The 16,222-nt window shown below is 62.4% G+C and overlaps 1 protein-coding gene across 2 annotated transcripts in view; it reads left to right on the forward strand.

Annotated features, from left to right (window-relative positions):
• Window positions 1-14,718, forward strand: part of FAM20C (FAM20C golgi associated secretory pathway kinase) — a 48,418-nt gene extending 33,700 nt beyond the window's left edge. For both annotated transcript variants that reach the window (XM_086692528.1, XM_025923336.2), the window contains 7 exons: window positions 3,121-3,213; window positions 4,549-4,664; window positions 11,129-11,309; window positions 11,916-12,025; window positions 12,181-12,262; window positions 13,088-13,147; window positions 13,721-14,718. In XM_086692528.1, the coding sequence (XP_086548654.1) occupies window positions 3,121-3,213; window positions 4,549-4,664; window positions 11,129-11,309; window positions 11,916-12,025; window positions 12,181-12,262; window positions 13,088-13,147; window positions 13,721-13,970 (892 nt within the window). In that variant the 3' untranslated portion in view covers window positions 13,971-14,718. The remainder of the gene's footprint in view (window positions 1-3,120; window positions 3,214-4,548; window positions 4,665-11,128; window positions 11,310-11,915; window positions 12,026-12,180; window positions 12,263-13,087; window positions 13,148-13,720) is intronic.
• Window positions 14,719-16,222: the final 1,504 nt, after the last annotated feature.

Genomic DNA, 16,222 nt, shown 5'->3' on the forward strand with positions numbered 1-16,222 from the left:
GTTTATGGCACACCCGTTCTAAAGCGGGCGCTTGGCTAGGCACTCCTGTCCCCAGACCCTGCAAACAGTGGTCTAGTATAGCACTGTTAAGCTCCTCCGTGGGAGGCCTGGGCGGGGGTGGGGTTGGGACAGATCTTGGGAAGGATGGAGAAGGCGAGTGCCGGTGGAAAGCCCGGCACAAAGGTGCAGAAGGGGGAAAGGCCTGGGGCTGGGCTGGGAGTGGTCTGGTGATGGAGCCACAGGGGTGAGGAGAGAGGAGGGCAGAGCTGGAGACGGCTAGGAGGTTTGTGCGGGCAAAAGTCCTGGGTTGGAGGTGGGTGCCACAGATATGGGGTGATGGGGGGCACGTTTGGGAGGCTGAGCCTGGCCAGCAGCCTGTGGCTTCACCCACCCTCGTGGCCTCTCCCTCCCGCCTGGGCCCCCCGCACCTGCCCGGGGCCCACAGCCGTAGGCGCGCTGAACTGGCCAGAAGGCCTCGGGGCTGAGGGCCCAGGACCCACGGCCTGGCCACAGAGCCTGGGCTGGGCCTCCCCCCGACCACCCGTCCGCTGCCAGGCCAGGAGCAGAGCAGCAGCGGCGGGATGTGCTTAAGACTGGAATCACATCAGTCACACCCATCTCTGGCCCGGAGTCTCTTCCACCACAAATGCGAGGAAAGCAAACTGTGCTTCCATGACGCCCAAGGCTCCTTCGCAGCCGCCTGCATGGCCGTGCCAGAGAGGAGGCAAAGGACCAGGCCCTATTCTCTCTGAGACCCTCCTGACAGCCCTGTCATGGCGAGGCGTGCCTGTGAGTGTGTGTCTGTGTGTGTGTGCACCTGTGTGCACACGTGGGGTGCAGCAGGCAGGCAAAACTCTGGGCCCTCAGCGACCCTCAGGGTCGTCACCAGACCCGCCCCCCCTGGACAGGGTGAGGACAGGTGGCCCCCAAGGGTGGGGAGGTCTGTGCTGCCCAGCAAGGCCAGCCGTAGCCCCTGAACGGGCCTCTTAGGGCTGGAACATCATTCAAGCCTCCACCTCACTGGCCAGGTCACACGTGATTCTCCCCACCCTGCGTTTTCCAGCACGGAGAAGGTCCCCGACATTTGGTAAGTTCTTACCAGGGGGAGGGCTGAGTTAGTCCCTGCCCCCAGCCTGGAAGGTGGACATGGTCCTGCAGGTACGGGCAGGGGACAGAACAGAGCTGGATTTAATGCAGGGAGCGTTTTTGCTCTGACGTGATCTAGGAAGTTCCCTGCTTGCCGAGGTCAAACACTTGCAGTCGTCATGCGTCCCTGCTCCCCAGGCGTCTGCTCAGTATCTGTGCTTACCCGATGCCGTTCGCCTGTATGGACTAGAGAGAGTCCTGTGTGTGATTTCCTGTCCCCTGGCTGGGGCGGAGGGTCACGCGTTACTCCTTCGGGGCCTGTCTGCAGCTCACTGTGGGGCGTGGATGTCCGAGCCCAGGGCGCCTAGAGTTCTTCTGTCTCCCTGGAGGAGATGTGGAGGCCAGGAGTGCACGCACGGCCAGCCGGGGGCTGCCCCGCCTTGCTCACCCCACCACACATGCTGCAGGTGGGGCAGCAGCTGGGGCTGGGCTCTGGCTTCGTGCGGGGCCATCGTGGGGTGACCCACAGCACTGCTCCAAACAGAACCCTCCTGTCTGCCCACCGGTCCGGGAGGGTCCGGGGTGAGCCTCAGGTCACCCCCACCAAGGCACCAGGAAAGTTTTGCGAGGGAGTTTGCCTTTGAGCAGCGGTTAGAAACGGCTTGCACTGTAGGCTTTAACCAGCAGTTCCCAAAAGTGCACAGCGTGGTAACGTACTACGAAAAAAACGGGCTCTGTAGTCGGTGTAGTGCTAAGAAACAGAGCGGCTGCAGGCCTCATCAGGGCCTTTATGGTGGTAATATGCACTGTTGAGACCCCAGAGGGTGCTCTACTAGGCATGTTCCCCAAACGCCAACCTCTCAGAGGGCTCCTTTTGTGCCAGAAGCCCCTGGACCTGGTTGGGTGGGACCCACATTCGGGAATGCTGACTTAGCCTTCGGGAGACATGAGAGGAAGCCTGTTCCGGGAAGACGGAACAGTGACAGCAAAGGCAGCAGAGTGGAGACAAGTTGGAAATAGCAGATGGCCCTCACTCCGGCTCAGGAGAGGGGAAGGGGGGCAGAGGGAGCTGCCTACGGGGGGCGGGAGGAGGCTGACTGTACAGTCCCCAACGGCAGGTGCCTGGTGGAAAATGGACCGCCTCTTTGGGCTTCAGAGAGGGGTCCCACAGGTGGCCCCCAAGGAGCTTCGCAGACTCCTTCACATCCCCCGCCCCCCAGGGGGACACTGTCCGGGCGGGGATGCTGGTGGGAGGCTGAGAGCAGCCAGAGGGACAAATGGCGCCGCCTGAGCCTGGCCCCAGCTCACGCCCCAGGGAGGTCCCCTTGCTCTGTGTCGGGGTGACTCCTGTGATGCCCTTGGCCCTCTGCCATCCACACACTCCCTAGGCTCAGGGGCCGGGGGCCGCCTGGCCATCTGCCTTTCTGGAGGATCTGTGTTTGGCCGGTGGTGCGGACCTGCTGGTGGGCTGAGCGGTATTTAGTAACCAGCTCCCTCGTGGGGGAAGAGCCTGACGGGAGAGTTTGCACCTCCTCGTTGGCTCACGGCATGCTCCCAGGAAGAGGTCACTGAGGGGGGCTGCGGGGGCACGCGTCACCTCTGCTTGCCCCTGCAGATGCAAGGTGGGTAACAGCCCGAAGAAGAAACTGTCGAACGTCATTAAATAACCGGCCAGTGGTGTGATTTAAATACTTGTCACTTATAAAAGGTCACTTCTGGGCACCATGATCTCACAGTTCATGAGTTCAAGCCCCACATCGGGCCGTGTGTCGACAGCACAGAGCCTGCTTGGGATTCTCTCTCTCGCTCGTTCTCTGCCTCTCCCCCACTCACATTTGTTCGCTCGCTCAAAATAGATAAACTTTTTAAATAGGTAAATAATAAAATGTGACTTATGTTTATAAAATGACTTTAACAACCGATTCACAAAATTCTTGCCAGTTTGACAGCCGGCTTTTTCGCCAGCCAGTACAAGCCTCCTGCACCCTTTCACCGGAGGGTTCGCACAGTGATGAAAAACCCTGTTTTCTTTAGGCAGACGAGGGAGCAGGAGACGCCCCCTGACTTCTTTTACTTCTCTGACTACGAGAGGCACAACGCAGAGATCGCTGCCTTCCACCTGGACAGGTGAGCCGTCCCGCCTGCACCCCGGGCCTGAGCACCGTGCGGGTGGGCCCGAATAGCTCTCCCAACACCCTCCCGAGGTGTTGGGAAATCCTATAAGTAGCCCCATTGTACAGATGGGAAAACCGAGGCATGTAAGTCTCTGCCGCACAGAGCTGGAGTCTAGCCTGCAGATGTTACGACACCCTGCGGTAGGCCCCACACCACGAACGGTGCCAGACAGGAGACCCTCGGGAGCAGTTGGTGATCAGAGTGTGGACGTGGCCCGTTGGGAATAACAAAGGAAGAGCGGAAAGGGCTGTGAGTGCTGGGAACTTTAACCCAGAGTGTTTCAGGGTGGAACCTCTGGGGCCACGGTGACACCAAGGGACATGAGCCTCCTCCCCCATCGCCCGTCTTCTGGGCTGGCTCTACCGGGCAGAACGTGAATTCCTCCCTGGGCTCCACGTGGCCCCTTGCTGCAGGCGAGGTGGGCAGTGGTGTCGAGGGCCGTGGGGGGGGAGGGGGCCTCTCAGCAGCCACCCTGCTGGCCCAGAGATCCCTGCCCCGCAGGGACAGTCACGGGGCTGGGGCTGGAGTCAGTTCCAAGAGTCTAGGGGGAGGAGCCTTCCCGACCACCCCGCAGGGTCCTGACCTCCGGCTCGGGGTGTGTCCTAGGCTGCAGCTTCCAGGTCACCCAGGCTGGTTAGAATGCAGATTCCCGGTCTCCACCCCAGACCCTCTCTCTACACCACACGATTCGTGTGCACACTCAAGTTTGCAAACCCTACTTTGCTTTGTTTTTCAAAGATCAAAAATCTTGTTTGGGGGCCACAGAAACCCCAAGTCAAATTTTCAACAATGTCAACTATTGTGCAGCCTAAACCCAGAAAAAGGCCTTTCTGTGAAAGGAACAGTTGCCACGAAGCCGATGAGGGTTCCTCATTCGGAAAGGTGAGGCCTGTTGATGACGCAGGACAGCTCACGCAGCGGGCGGAGCGCGGGCGGCACGCAAGATGCCCACATTCCCCACAGGCCGCTGCAGGCCCATCGGCGTCCCGTTTGAGTGAGCGAGTGCAGCGCAGTTAGAGGGCGTCCCATTAAAAGCAGCTAATTTAACGTTGTTCCGACCTGAGCCCAGAGGGCCCAGGCACTGGCAGGCCGGTGCTGGGAAGCAGAACACCACCCACCGTGGTCCTCATGGGGCCCATTTTCATTGGTGGCCGACGGCACCAGTCAGAGCTGTGGGCCCCGCGTTGGGCCTAGCGGGACTCGGAGACGGGAGCGTTCACTCCGCACCAGCTTAGCGAGGGCCGGGGCACGGAGGTGAAGTCCCTTCCCCTGTCACTTTCCCGCCAGGATCCTGGACTTCCGCCGGGTCCCTCCGGTGGCCGGCAGGATGGTCAACATGACCAAGGAAATCCGGGACGTCACGAGAGACAAGAAGCTGTGGAGAACCTTCTTCATCTCTCCAGGTAACCTGCACTCGGGGAGGCCCCTTTCCTGGCTCACTGCACACAGAACAGCGAGCTTAGTTACCTTTACGAAGAAGAAGAAAGAAACTTATAGTTTCTTCTTGCGTAATGCAGCCCACCGCCTTCACGGGACCACCCAAGGGCTGCCCCTTCCACTTCGGGGTGGATCTACATCACAGTGTCAAAAGCCTGCCAGAAATGGCCAAGTCATCGTCATGGAATTGATCCCCTGGGCTGGGCACAGAGGTTTTTTCCTACCATTTGTTTTAAAGGAAAATTAGGGCATTTTTGAAAATTCTCAGCCTCCCCAGAGAGTCTCCTCCAATGGTCTGGCTGGAGGAGACCTCTGTTCCCTAACTTCCTCCCGGATTTAGGCACCACCACCCTGCCCCCACCCCCCGCAGCAAGACCCTCACACAGCAACAAGGACTCCTCTGCCTCCCTCCCCCGGCTCAGCAGGGAGAGCGAGTAGAGTGGCGGCCTCTCCTGGCGCCCTCGAGGGCCAGCACAAGGGCCTGCCACAGAGCGGTGCTAATCATCATTCTCAGACGCACACAAGCTCCTGCCCTACCGAATCACCTGCCCCAGGAGCCTTTCGATGTGGCATTCAGGGCTCTGCGATCTGTCCGTCCGTCCCTGTGAGCACTTCCTTTGGGCCAGGCCCCGTGCTGAGCACCCCCTGCTTGCTGGGCCTGAGGGTGGGGACACCTTCTACCTCGTATTCGGTTCTGGAAGGTCCCGGCGATGGCAGAGAAGTGGAGTGCGGTGATAAGTGGGACCCACCCCGAGACAGATACCCTCCTGGTGGTGTGGGTCCATCTGTCAGTTCGTGCACATAAAACCCACGTAGAGGTTATGTGCCCCTACCCCCTGTGCTGGCAGCGTCTCACCACCCGACCAGAAACCAAAGGGGAGGGGGCTTGGAGGGCTTCTCATCAGCCTTGTCTAAGCCTGCCCAAGGCTGCAGGCTGCTTGGACGCCCCTGGTGACGGGGAGCCCGTCGGCTCAGAGGTAATTCAGCTCCTGTCTGCACAGCCTGAGTTGCTGGAAAGGACCTTCTTTTCCAAGGGTGGACACCTGCCTCTCCAACCGTGGGTTCTAGTGCTTTCCCCTGGAATCCCCACCCACCTACCCCCGAGACAGCAAGCTCCTCCTCCACCTCAGCCTGTCAGGGACTCTGGGATCTCTCATCCTCCAGCCTGGACGTCCCCAGCACCTTCACCGTCAGCCGCCCCTGCTGCCCCGGCTGCTGCCCCACGTGGCGATGAGCCCTCCGAGTCTAGGCTGGCCGCGCTCACAGGACCCCCAGGCCACACCCACAGGGCACTAGGCCACGCCCTCCGGGCCACGGCCACACCCGCACGGCCCCAGGCCACGCCCACACGACAACAGACCACCTCGGGCCACGCCCACTAGACACTAGGCCACGCCCTCCTGGCCACGGCCACGCCTGCACGGCCCCAGGCCACACCCACAGGACACTAGACCACGCCCTCCGGGCCACGGCCACACCCACACGGCCCCAGGCCACGCCCTCCGGGCCACGGCCACAACCACACGACCCCAGGCCACGCCTTCCAGGCCACGCCCACGCCCGCACGGCCCAGGCCACACCCACAGGGCACTAGGCCATGCCCTCCGGACCACGCCCACTCCCACACGACCCCCCCCCGGACACGCCCTCCGGGCCACGGCCACACCCACACGACCCCAGGCCACGCCCTCCAGGTCATGACCACGCCCACAGGCCCCAGGCCATGCCCACGGGACACTAGGCCACGCCCTCCAGGCCACGGCCACGCCCGCACGGTCCAGGCCACTAGGCCATGCCCTCCGGACCACACCCACGCCCACACGACCCCCCCCAGGACACGCCCTCCGGACCACGGCCACGCCCTCCAGACCACGCCCACGCCCGCAGGCCCAGGCCACACCCACAGGGCACTAGGCCATGCCCTCCGGACCACGCCCACGCCCACACGACCCCAGGACACACCCTCCGGACCACGGCCACGCCCACACGGCCCCAGGCCGCGCTCACGGGACCCCCCCAGGCCGCTGCCCCCTGTCAGTGGTCTTTCCGATTCTCATTGCAGCATTTTAGTGACGTCGTTCAGTGTTCAGAACTTATGAAACACGCCCGCCCCCCCATGCCCATCACCCGGTTTCCCCGTTAGAGGGATGCTCCTCCACATGTCTGACCTGGACGAGTTCTGGGACCTCGATCACAGAGCCCGCCGAGAGGCTGTTCTGGTGCTGGCGGAGGGGCCGAAAAGGCCTGTTGCTGCTGAGAGCGGGCCGTGGGTGGGGGCCACTCGGGCTGGATAGTGTCCCCTCAGCCTGAAACAAGTTTGTCCCCCCGTGAGCAGCCCCCAGCCCCCTCAGACAAGGCTGCTGCTGCCCGCAAGGCCTGCACCGCGGGCGCCGTGTCCTCCACCTTGGCCACCACACGGCAGGGATGTTCTAGGCGATTCTACCGCAGCAAGGGAACACGGACATGACTGGGCACCTGCGGTATGCCAGGCACTGGTATGCACCTGCTGTGGGATTCCACCTTTAATTCTTAGGCCAGCCTGTGGGGGCGGGTTGTTTCCTCGCGCCCCCCCCCCCCCCATTTTAAGCATTTTGTTGAGGTACGATTGGCATGGTGTAGACAGTATCAACGTGCGAAGTTCGAGGAGTTTTGACACGAGCAGAGAAGCAACGAACTGGCCCGTCTGCCCCGGTCCCATCCTGCCCTGTACCCCCAACAGCGCTATGTGCTTTCCGTATCTGAGGGTTTCTTTGCTTCTTCTACGGTTTTGCACAGTGGGGGTGACCGGCGGTCTGTCTGTCTTCTGTTGCTCGGCAGCACTCTTCCGAGGTCCCTCCACATCTCTGTGTGGTGTCTGCGTGTTGCTCTTTATGTCAGGGTCCCGTGGCGCTGGGTGGGTGCGTCCCATGTCGTTTACCTGGTCATCTGGTGATGGGCACCGCCGAGAGGGGACTCGGTAACCCGCCCCAAATGAAGTGGAGGAAAGGTCAAGAGAGGAAAATGAGTCAAGAACTTTCTACACTTTGCTTTCTTGGTGCACAGCGGCCTCCCTGCAGGAACCCCGCTTCTGGGTCTCGAGGTCTCACCGGGGCGCATGGCAGCTTTGCCGGGGGCTCTCAAAGGGGCCACGGAGCCACCAGTGTCCAGAATCCCAGCACTGAAGTCCCACATGTGGTGGGTGAAGAAGGGTGTGGATCCCTTCCTATAAACAAAAGGCGGAATCGGTTCCTAGTCTAAGCAGATACGTCTTCTTTCAGGAGAGCAGCTAAGCACCCCCGCCAAGCAACAGTGCAGAGACAGGCTGGGTCGGAACCCAGTTGTGCCGAGCCCCACAAAGGCAGACTGGGTCGGAACCCAGTTGTGCTTAGCCCCACAAAGGCAGGCTGGGTCGGAACCCAGTTGTGCCAAGCTCCACAAAAGTCTTTGTACTTTGCGGTAACTCTCCACGGACACATCTCATACATCCTGGAAGGTACACGCATCCGTGGGTTTCTACAAGGGGAACCCACCTACGTAAACACCTCTAGGACAAGACACAGACTGTGAGCAGCTCTGGGAGCCCCTCCTGTTCCCTCCCAGCCACTCAGCCCCACATCTTTCAAGTGACTCTTTTTCCTGCTACGCAGGCCTGGGTCTGGCTGGGTAGGCACAAGGCCTCTACCCACACGTTGTGGACACAGCGTCCAGTTTAAATGCGCACGAGGGTAAGAAGGGTCCCCAGAGCTGTGCCCGGACACCTTCAGGCCACTCCTGAGCGATGGTGGCTCCCCAGCATTCCAGCCCCACCTGAGAGCCACCCACACCAGATCCATCCAGGTGGGGTTAGGACGGTAAGCGTTCCGTTCTTCTGGACCCTCCTCCCTGCCGTGCAAAGGCCTGGAACACTCCCGGTCCCAATGCTCAGCCCTTGAGCCACATGCTCTCCAGCTCCACAGAGACCAGGTTCTCGCTCGGGGTCGCCTGTCCTGCCCCCACCCCCCCCCCCCCCGAGGTCCCCGGAGTTGGAGGCGGTGGCCCCAGAGTGGCAGGGAAGCAGGTTCTCCTGGGCTGACTCTGGCCCCCACCTTCTCCCCGCCGTCTGCTGAGACGTCATCGCTGAGACGAGAAAGGGCTCATGTCCCCTCCTCCCCCTCCCCCTCCCCCGTCCAAGTGCGGGGGTGACCTAGTGACCGCTCATCTGCACTGCCCTCTGACTCAGTGTCAGACATCTGATCTTACCCGCATTTCCTGTTTAATACTCCCAAGCCCATGAGCAGGCACTACCGGGGCCCTCATTCAGGTGGGGAAACCGAGGCACAAGGAGGTGAAACACCACACCGATTTCGCACCTCTGGGCAGTGTTCCGGGCCCCACCCTGGCTGCTCCTTCAGAAACCAGATTTGGATGTCTGACGAGGACCGTGCTGTGCACTCAAGAAATGCCTTTCTCTCTGAGCAAAGCCAGCTTAGGCTCTTAGCTTAGCAAATCCCAGAGCTCCGGCCAACAGGATCAGATAGATTGTCCCCCTGAAAGTGGGGCTGCCGCCTCGGTTATGGCTGCACCGTGTGTCGGGGGGTCGCTGATGAACTGCGTCAACACGCAGGCGAGACCACAGACTGACCTTTCCCAGACTGTCCTCACAGCAATTCCCCAGCACCGGATCGGGGATCATGAGGTCAGGGGCAGGAAGAGAGAGGCAGGCGATCCAGGCGGAGACTCCCGTGTGCCGGCGGGGCACGGCGGGAGCCCCTGCACCGGCCCCCCCCATCTCCTCTGGACCGCTGCCCATGGAGACTGCCCACGTGGGAGACTGCCCACCAGACACGGAGACTGCGGCTAGAAGGGCCTGCCAGGCTCACGTCAGGAGTCCATGGGGAGCGAGCGCGTGGCCAGAAGACTCGGGAGCCTCGTGACTGCCATGCGGGCAGGGCGCGCAGCCGCACGAAAGGAGACCCCTCGTCCGGGGAACTGGCCGTTTGCACAGCCGGGAGGGGATTTCTGGCTGCTGCACTCCCCGGGCTCTTGAGGGTCTCTCCACCAAACAGACAAGTTACTGAACGCAAGATTCTCCCGGTAAATACACACACGAGCGCCATCGCGCCCCTGACCGGCAGGGGCCTCTGGCAACAAATCGGCGTGTCGCCTGGTCAGCAAGAGGTGCCCGCTTTCTAAATTACTTGTTTCATCGAGACATGATTCGGGCGCCATGAAATTCATTAACTTCTTTTGGGCAACAAAGTGACCAGGGCGTTTTATTCTTTAAGTAACTGCCTATACATATTGGTTAGATCGAGTTAAATTTGCCCCACCCTTTTTTTTTTATGAAACTCGTCATCTTGAAGTGTGCCATTCGGTGGCTTTTGGTACATGCGTCACGTCGTGCCACAGCCCCGCTGATCTCCGCACGCTCTCCTCACCCCAAAAAGGAGCCCGTCCCTGTTAGTCACCCCCAGCTCCCGCCTCCCCCAGGCCCCGAGCCACCAATATTTCTGTGTGGGATACACTTCACATCAACAGCATCTGACAACACGTGGTGTTCCGGGTCTGGCTTCTCTCACGGCACACGCGTTTCCATGGTTCGTCTGCAGCGAAGTGTGTGTCGGGGCTTCGCCCCTTCTAAGGGTACGTAGCGTTCCACGGGGTGCGTGGACCACGCTCTGTTTGCCCACTCACCGCCGGATGGACGTCCAGACTGCCTCCACTCTTCGGCCTCTGTGACCAGGGCTGCTGTGGCCCCCGCGTGCAGCACGCTGTGGACACGTGCCCACGTCTCTTGGGTGCAGAACTGCTGCGTGGCGTGGTCATTCTGTGCCTAAGTTTTTAAGAAGCCTCCAAACTGGTTTCCACGGCGGCCTCCCCCGTTTGTGCCCCACCAGCTCTGTCCGGGGCCCCGGTCTCTCCCCATCCTCCGCAACACCTGTAAACGCCTGTTCTCTTGACCAAACCCAGCCTGGTGGGTAAGAAGGGGCGCCTCTGTGGACTCCACCGCATTCCCCTGACGACCGATGGTGTGGAGCATCTCCCCACGTCCCTGTTGGCCCCTTGCGCCTTTACGGTATCTGTTGAACTCCCTTCCCGTGCGTCAGTTGGATTATTTAGCTTTTTACGCTCCTCACATGTGCCACACGCCAGACCCTCGTCGGATCCGTGATGCGCAGACATCCCCTCCCCCCGTGGAGTGTCCACGCTTCCGTTATGCCTTTTAAGCCTCTGAGCGTTGACTCTAGAGTTTCTGTCGAGGCCGTCCCGTCGCCCACAGCTGTGTGGCCTCGGGCCGCTCAGCCCCCCTCCGTGGGCCTCCGTGTCCCGTACCACGGGGTCGCAGCAATGGGAGATCTGGGCCGCGCGAGTCCGACGGACGGTGTGGACGCGGGAGGCCCAGGCGGACGTGCGGGAGGGCGGGCGTGGGACGTGCCGCTCCCTACTCACCCCTGTGTCTGTCTGCCGCCAGCCAACAACGTCTGCTTCTACGGCGAGTGTTCCTACTACTGCTCTACGGAGCACGCGCTGTGTGGGAAGCCCGACCAGATCGAGGGCTCCCTGGCGGCCTTCCTGCCAGACCTGTCCCTGGCCAAGAGGAAGACGTGGCGGAACCCGTGGCGGCGCTCCTACCACAAGCGCAAGAAGGCAGAGTGAGTGCTGGGCAGGCCGAGCCCAGGCCGGGCCCACCTGCTCATTCTGACAGCGCTTTGCTCGGAGGGGCCTCGGGCCTGTCCAGGGCCACGGGGTGCGAAGGGGTGTCGGGGAAGGGAGGCGCGCCCAGCCTCCCTTTGTGACGCGGACGAGACCTCCGCTTTGTGAACAGATGGCGGGACGGGGCTTCCTCACCCTGAGAATCAGAGGTGCGCCCCGCGGTGGCGCTGGCCAGCCCAGAGGCGCGGGCTCTAGGTGTCCAAACTCGGCTTGCACTTCTTGCCCTTCTTGTCCCTCAGACGAGAGAGGTGGCCGTGGAGGTGTCTCTGTGGGCCTGGTGTCCAGGCTCTGTTTCCTAACAGCGACCCCCCCCCCCCCCGCAAGAAACCTGGCATCTGGGGCTGATGACGGCCTCCAGACGTGGCTCGCTCACCTCCCAGCCCCGTACTCCCGTTAATGCAGCCTCGGCCAGAGGCGCTATTCTGTGCTGACGCCTCTCTGCACCCCCCGTCGTTGCTGCGGTGATCCCGCCGTGCTGAGCTGCTTTGGGCCTCCCTGTCCACACAGAGGAGGAACTCAGCCTTCTCACAGTGGCTCCCCTGCAGGTGGGAAGTGGACCCCGACTACTGCGAGGAGGTAAAGCAGACGCCCCCCTATGACAGCAGTCGCCGTGTGCTGGACGTCATGGACATGACCATTTTTGACTTCCTCATGGGTATGTCGGCGGCCCCGGCCTGCACCTGGGGCTCCCACCCTGCACGTGACCGGCTGTGGCCACGGCACACGCTTTGCTCCGTTGTTTCGGCTCTGGTCTCACAGGGGCGGGGGGGGAGGGGCAGCCCTGGGTTTTCAGCTTGCTTCTGTCCACAGGGAACATGGACCGTCATCACTATGAGACTTTTGAGAAGTTTGGGAATGACACATTTATCATCCACTTGGACAACGGAAGAGGGTGAGCTGTGTTCTTGCTCCCACAGACCTGGCGGGCCCAGACTGTGGCGGCGGGGAGGGCCATTCCCCAAGGACATTCTGGGTGTGGTGCAGGGTGGGGGCCCCTGGCCTCTGGCTCCCGTCGGCAGGAAGTGCCTGTCGTGTTGCTCCTTCTGACCCTCAGGGGCAGTCACCCTGTGCACTGGGTCCTGTTATGTCCCCATGTTGCCCTAGGGAAACTGAGGCCCAGAGAGGGTGCTTGCCAGGAAGGACAGGGCTGTGAGGAGCCCTTTATGCCTCATATGGATGCCTGGGACTGGCTGGCAGGGACAAATGGTCCTCCCTGCCCCCTTTGTGGGGGCCTGTGGACACTGCTGGCCGGAGCCACCAAGGAGGGCCATCTGCCTGATTAGCAGGCAGGGACACAGGACCTGCCCTCCCCAAATGGTTAAAGCTGCCACTAAAGCTATTCTCAGATGCCTCGGAGAAGTGGGCACCGGGCAGCCGGACAGTTGACACGTGGGGGCCACGAGTTCCCAGCACAAAAGACGGCACTGGGCTGAGCTGACCACCGACTGCCTTCTCCACCCCGCCTGCCTAGGACCCTGCGTTTATGAGCTCCTGCCCCACGCAGCGGCCAGAAGGCTAGGCTACCTTCCAGGACCTCCCTCATCCCAGGCCCTGCATCCAGTGCCGGGGACAGCGGGGGCCGGGCCACACGGCCCTGGCGTCCCAGCAGGGCACACGTGAGGTGCTCATTCCAGGGCCCTGGGTGTCCCCGGGGCTGCTCTGTGGTACCCTCGGCACGCAGGCGACACCCTGGACAATTCTCCTCTTCTTTGGGCAGGTTTGGAAAATATTCCCACGATGAGCTGTCCATTCTGGTGCCTTTACAGCAATGCTGCAGGTAAGGCCTCCACTCCCTGCCCCCTAGGGAGCCCCGGCCCGTCCCCAGGCTAAGCAGAAACCCCCCAGTCCCTGCAGCATGCAGGCCAGAGCCCCAAGGCCCTTCCCAGCACACAGCCCACAGACCCCATAACGGCCCATCTTACGGCTGAAGACACTGGCGCCCGGACAGGGGTCCCGTCCCCAGCACTCTCTGCCACCCTCTTCGGGGCTCCCCACCGGATCCTCCTGTCAGGGCCGGGACAGCAGTCTGCGAGGCGCACTGGGTCTGCCCGGCCCAGGCAGGCGTGTGCCGCGGAGCCGAGCGCCGTCTCCCGGGGGGTCAGGCCGTCCCTCCCCGCCCCGCGTCTGCCCGTGTACTGCCAGGCCTCACGTGGCCCCTTGCTCTGCCAGGCGGGACCCTCACCGTGGCGCCTCTGGCACGCAGGGGCCTAGGCAGGCCGAGGACCAACCCGTGGCCTCCCCGCTCGGGGCCGACGCGGGCCCTCGTCCTGCCCCAGCGCCCCGCGCCCAGTCCTTAGAGGCCGGGCACCGCCTCCCGCGAGCTGGCGCCTGACCTCCCTCTCCCCTGCAGGGTCAGGAAGTCCACCTACCTGCGGCTGCAGCTCCTGGCCAAGGAGGAGTACAAGCTGAGCCTGTTGATGGCAGAGTCCCTGAGCAAGGACCGCGTGGCCCCCGTCCTGTACCAGCCTCACCTGGAGGCCCTGGACCGGAGGCTCCGCATCGTGCTGCAGGCCGTCAGGGACTGTGTGGAGAAGGACGGGCCGCACAGCGTGCTGGAGGACGACCTGGGCCCTGAGCACAGAGTCCCCCCCCGCAGGTAGTGACCGAGAGCCGCCGGCCTGCCACGGAGGAGGGACACGTGCGTCCACACCCTGCGTTCAGTGACTTTGGGAACAGACAGGCCACTCCCAGAGTCCGGGAACCTTCGGCGGTGGGTCCGACAGGACACGTCGTATTCGTCCTCGAGACCGGAGGAGGTTGGGGAGCGGGCGCTCTGTGCTCACGGACGGAGGCGGCCTGGCGGCGGGGGCGACCCACCTTTTTTGTATGGAAAGGAAGCGTTTATGTACTATTTTGTATTTATACGTGGCGTGTATGTGCATAGACAGAGAGCGACGCCCACACCCACGGACGCCAGCCCAGCTACCAAATGCACACGAGGGGGCAGAGCCCACGGGGCTGGCCTCTCCCACCAAGTTTGCTCACATCTGGACCTAACTTGAAATAAACTCCCGCCTCCCCTCCTTCCTGGGGGCCCTGCAGCCGGACGGCCGACCGTCCCATCTCGGTGCCCGGGGGGCTCCTGATGGAACCACGGGCTGGTCGACAGACTCCTGGCTCCAGAGTGACGTAAATGACCACGTCTTCCATTTCTCAGAGCCGCTCGGCAGCCCCGGGGACGCTCCCCGGCCGCTGAGGGTGCTGCTGCTGTTCTGACTTTGCTCTGATGGTTGTGTAAATACGTCACACGGGCCCCTCCGCGGGGCTCAGCAACAGGCTTAATTTTGCAGCATTTTTGTGGAATAGATTGCAATGTGGTAAAAGTGCAATAAAAATACAGCAAATGTGTATTGGGGTCCAGGTCCCCACACCCTGAGCTCGGCTGCCTGCCCACCCACCGTCCACAGAAGTCAGTCCTGGAGCTGGGAGCGCCCAGGGTGGCCTGGCGCCGTGACTGGGAAGAGAGGCCCGTAGACAAGCAGGAGGCGTGGGCCCGGGGACAACCGCCCATCCCACTCCTGCCGTGGCAGGCACTGACAAAGCTGGGAGGGGGTCCCCGAAGACACGGGCTGGTCCCAGAGGGTGGCATCACATCTACACGGCACTGGCACCTGTGGGCACACCACGTTTGCCCCGCACTGCTGGCCGCGGGGCCTGAATCCTCCCCCGGGAGCCCGCCTGGAGGCTCCCCAGACCTTCTCTGTGTGCAGCACCGTGAGGGCAGAGGGCGCTGTGACAGGCCAGCCCCGAGGCTTCCAAGGAGAGCGCGCCACCGAGGGCTCACGTAAACCCTGCAGCATGAGAACGCCTGGGAGCAGAGGGCGCTGGAAATCAGAGCCCCCAGTGCCTCCTGGGCACCCCCTCTTATGCTCCCAGCCCCACTGCTGCCCCAGGACCATCACTTTCCGTGTGCTCGGCACCTTGCAAAGCAGCCGAAATGAACTGTTACTGGTCTCTAAAGCAACATGGCAAGGTCGATTTTCTTTTCCTCGTTTCACAGATGGGGAAACTGAGGCTCCGTGAGGTCTGACACTGGGCCCCAAAGTCAGCTCAGGTTCCCAGAACGGCCAGCTGTTCACCGAGGGGCAGGAGGGCTCCTCCACGTCCCTGAGCCCCACCCGGGCCGCGCTCAGGTGCGGGAGGCCTGCCCACAGCCCAGCTACAAAAGAGCCTTAGGCTGCAAGGAAGTAAACGGGGGACGTGGCTCCCGCTCCCTGCCTCGCACAGGCTTCCAGCCCGGCGCTCGCCCGATGGCCGGCACCCACGTACCTCTGGCCCTGCCGGCCACCCTTCTCCGGTCTCCCGCTTCGGTCCCTGTCCCTGCCACGTGGGGAGGAGTAGAGTGCCCAGGAGGGCCTGCCGTGGTTCCACGAGAGGGAGCAGACAGCTCCGTGGCCCGGATGGTGCGTCTCCCCCACCCCAGGCCTCCCCAAGGGAATGGAGTGCCGGTGTCGTGGCCTCTGACTCAGGGCCAGTCGGTGCTGCACACGGCTCCAGCACCCCCCTTCCCCCCCACCCCCGGCCAACCACCATTGGTCCAGTACAGTTGGCCAGGTGGCTTCTGCAGGACCCGCTGGTGACCCAGGGACATCACCAGAGGTGACCGACCCGTGCGTAAGGCACAAACTCCAGACAGGGACAGATGGGGAAGGGACAGAGGTAGGAAAGACCCTGCTCCCAAGTTCCTGGGTGGAGACCTGACCCCCACTGTAAGTGCATTTGGAGATGGACCTTTAAGGGGGCAATAAGGCTGAGTGAGGTCAAGAGCTGGGGCCCCAATCTGCTAGGACTGGCCTCCTCCTAAGAGGAGGGGAGTCTTCATCCCCGCACAAGCAGAGGACAGGCCACGTGG

This window comes from Puma concolor, chromosome E3 (genome assembly GCF_028749965.1).
Source record: "Puma concolor isolate L17-30 chromosome E3, mPumCon1.1.hap2, whole genome shotgun sequence".
NCBI lineage: Eukaryota > Metazoa > Chordata > Mammalia > Carnivora > Felidae > Puma > Puma concolor.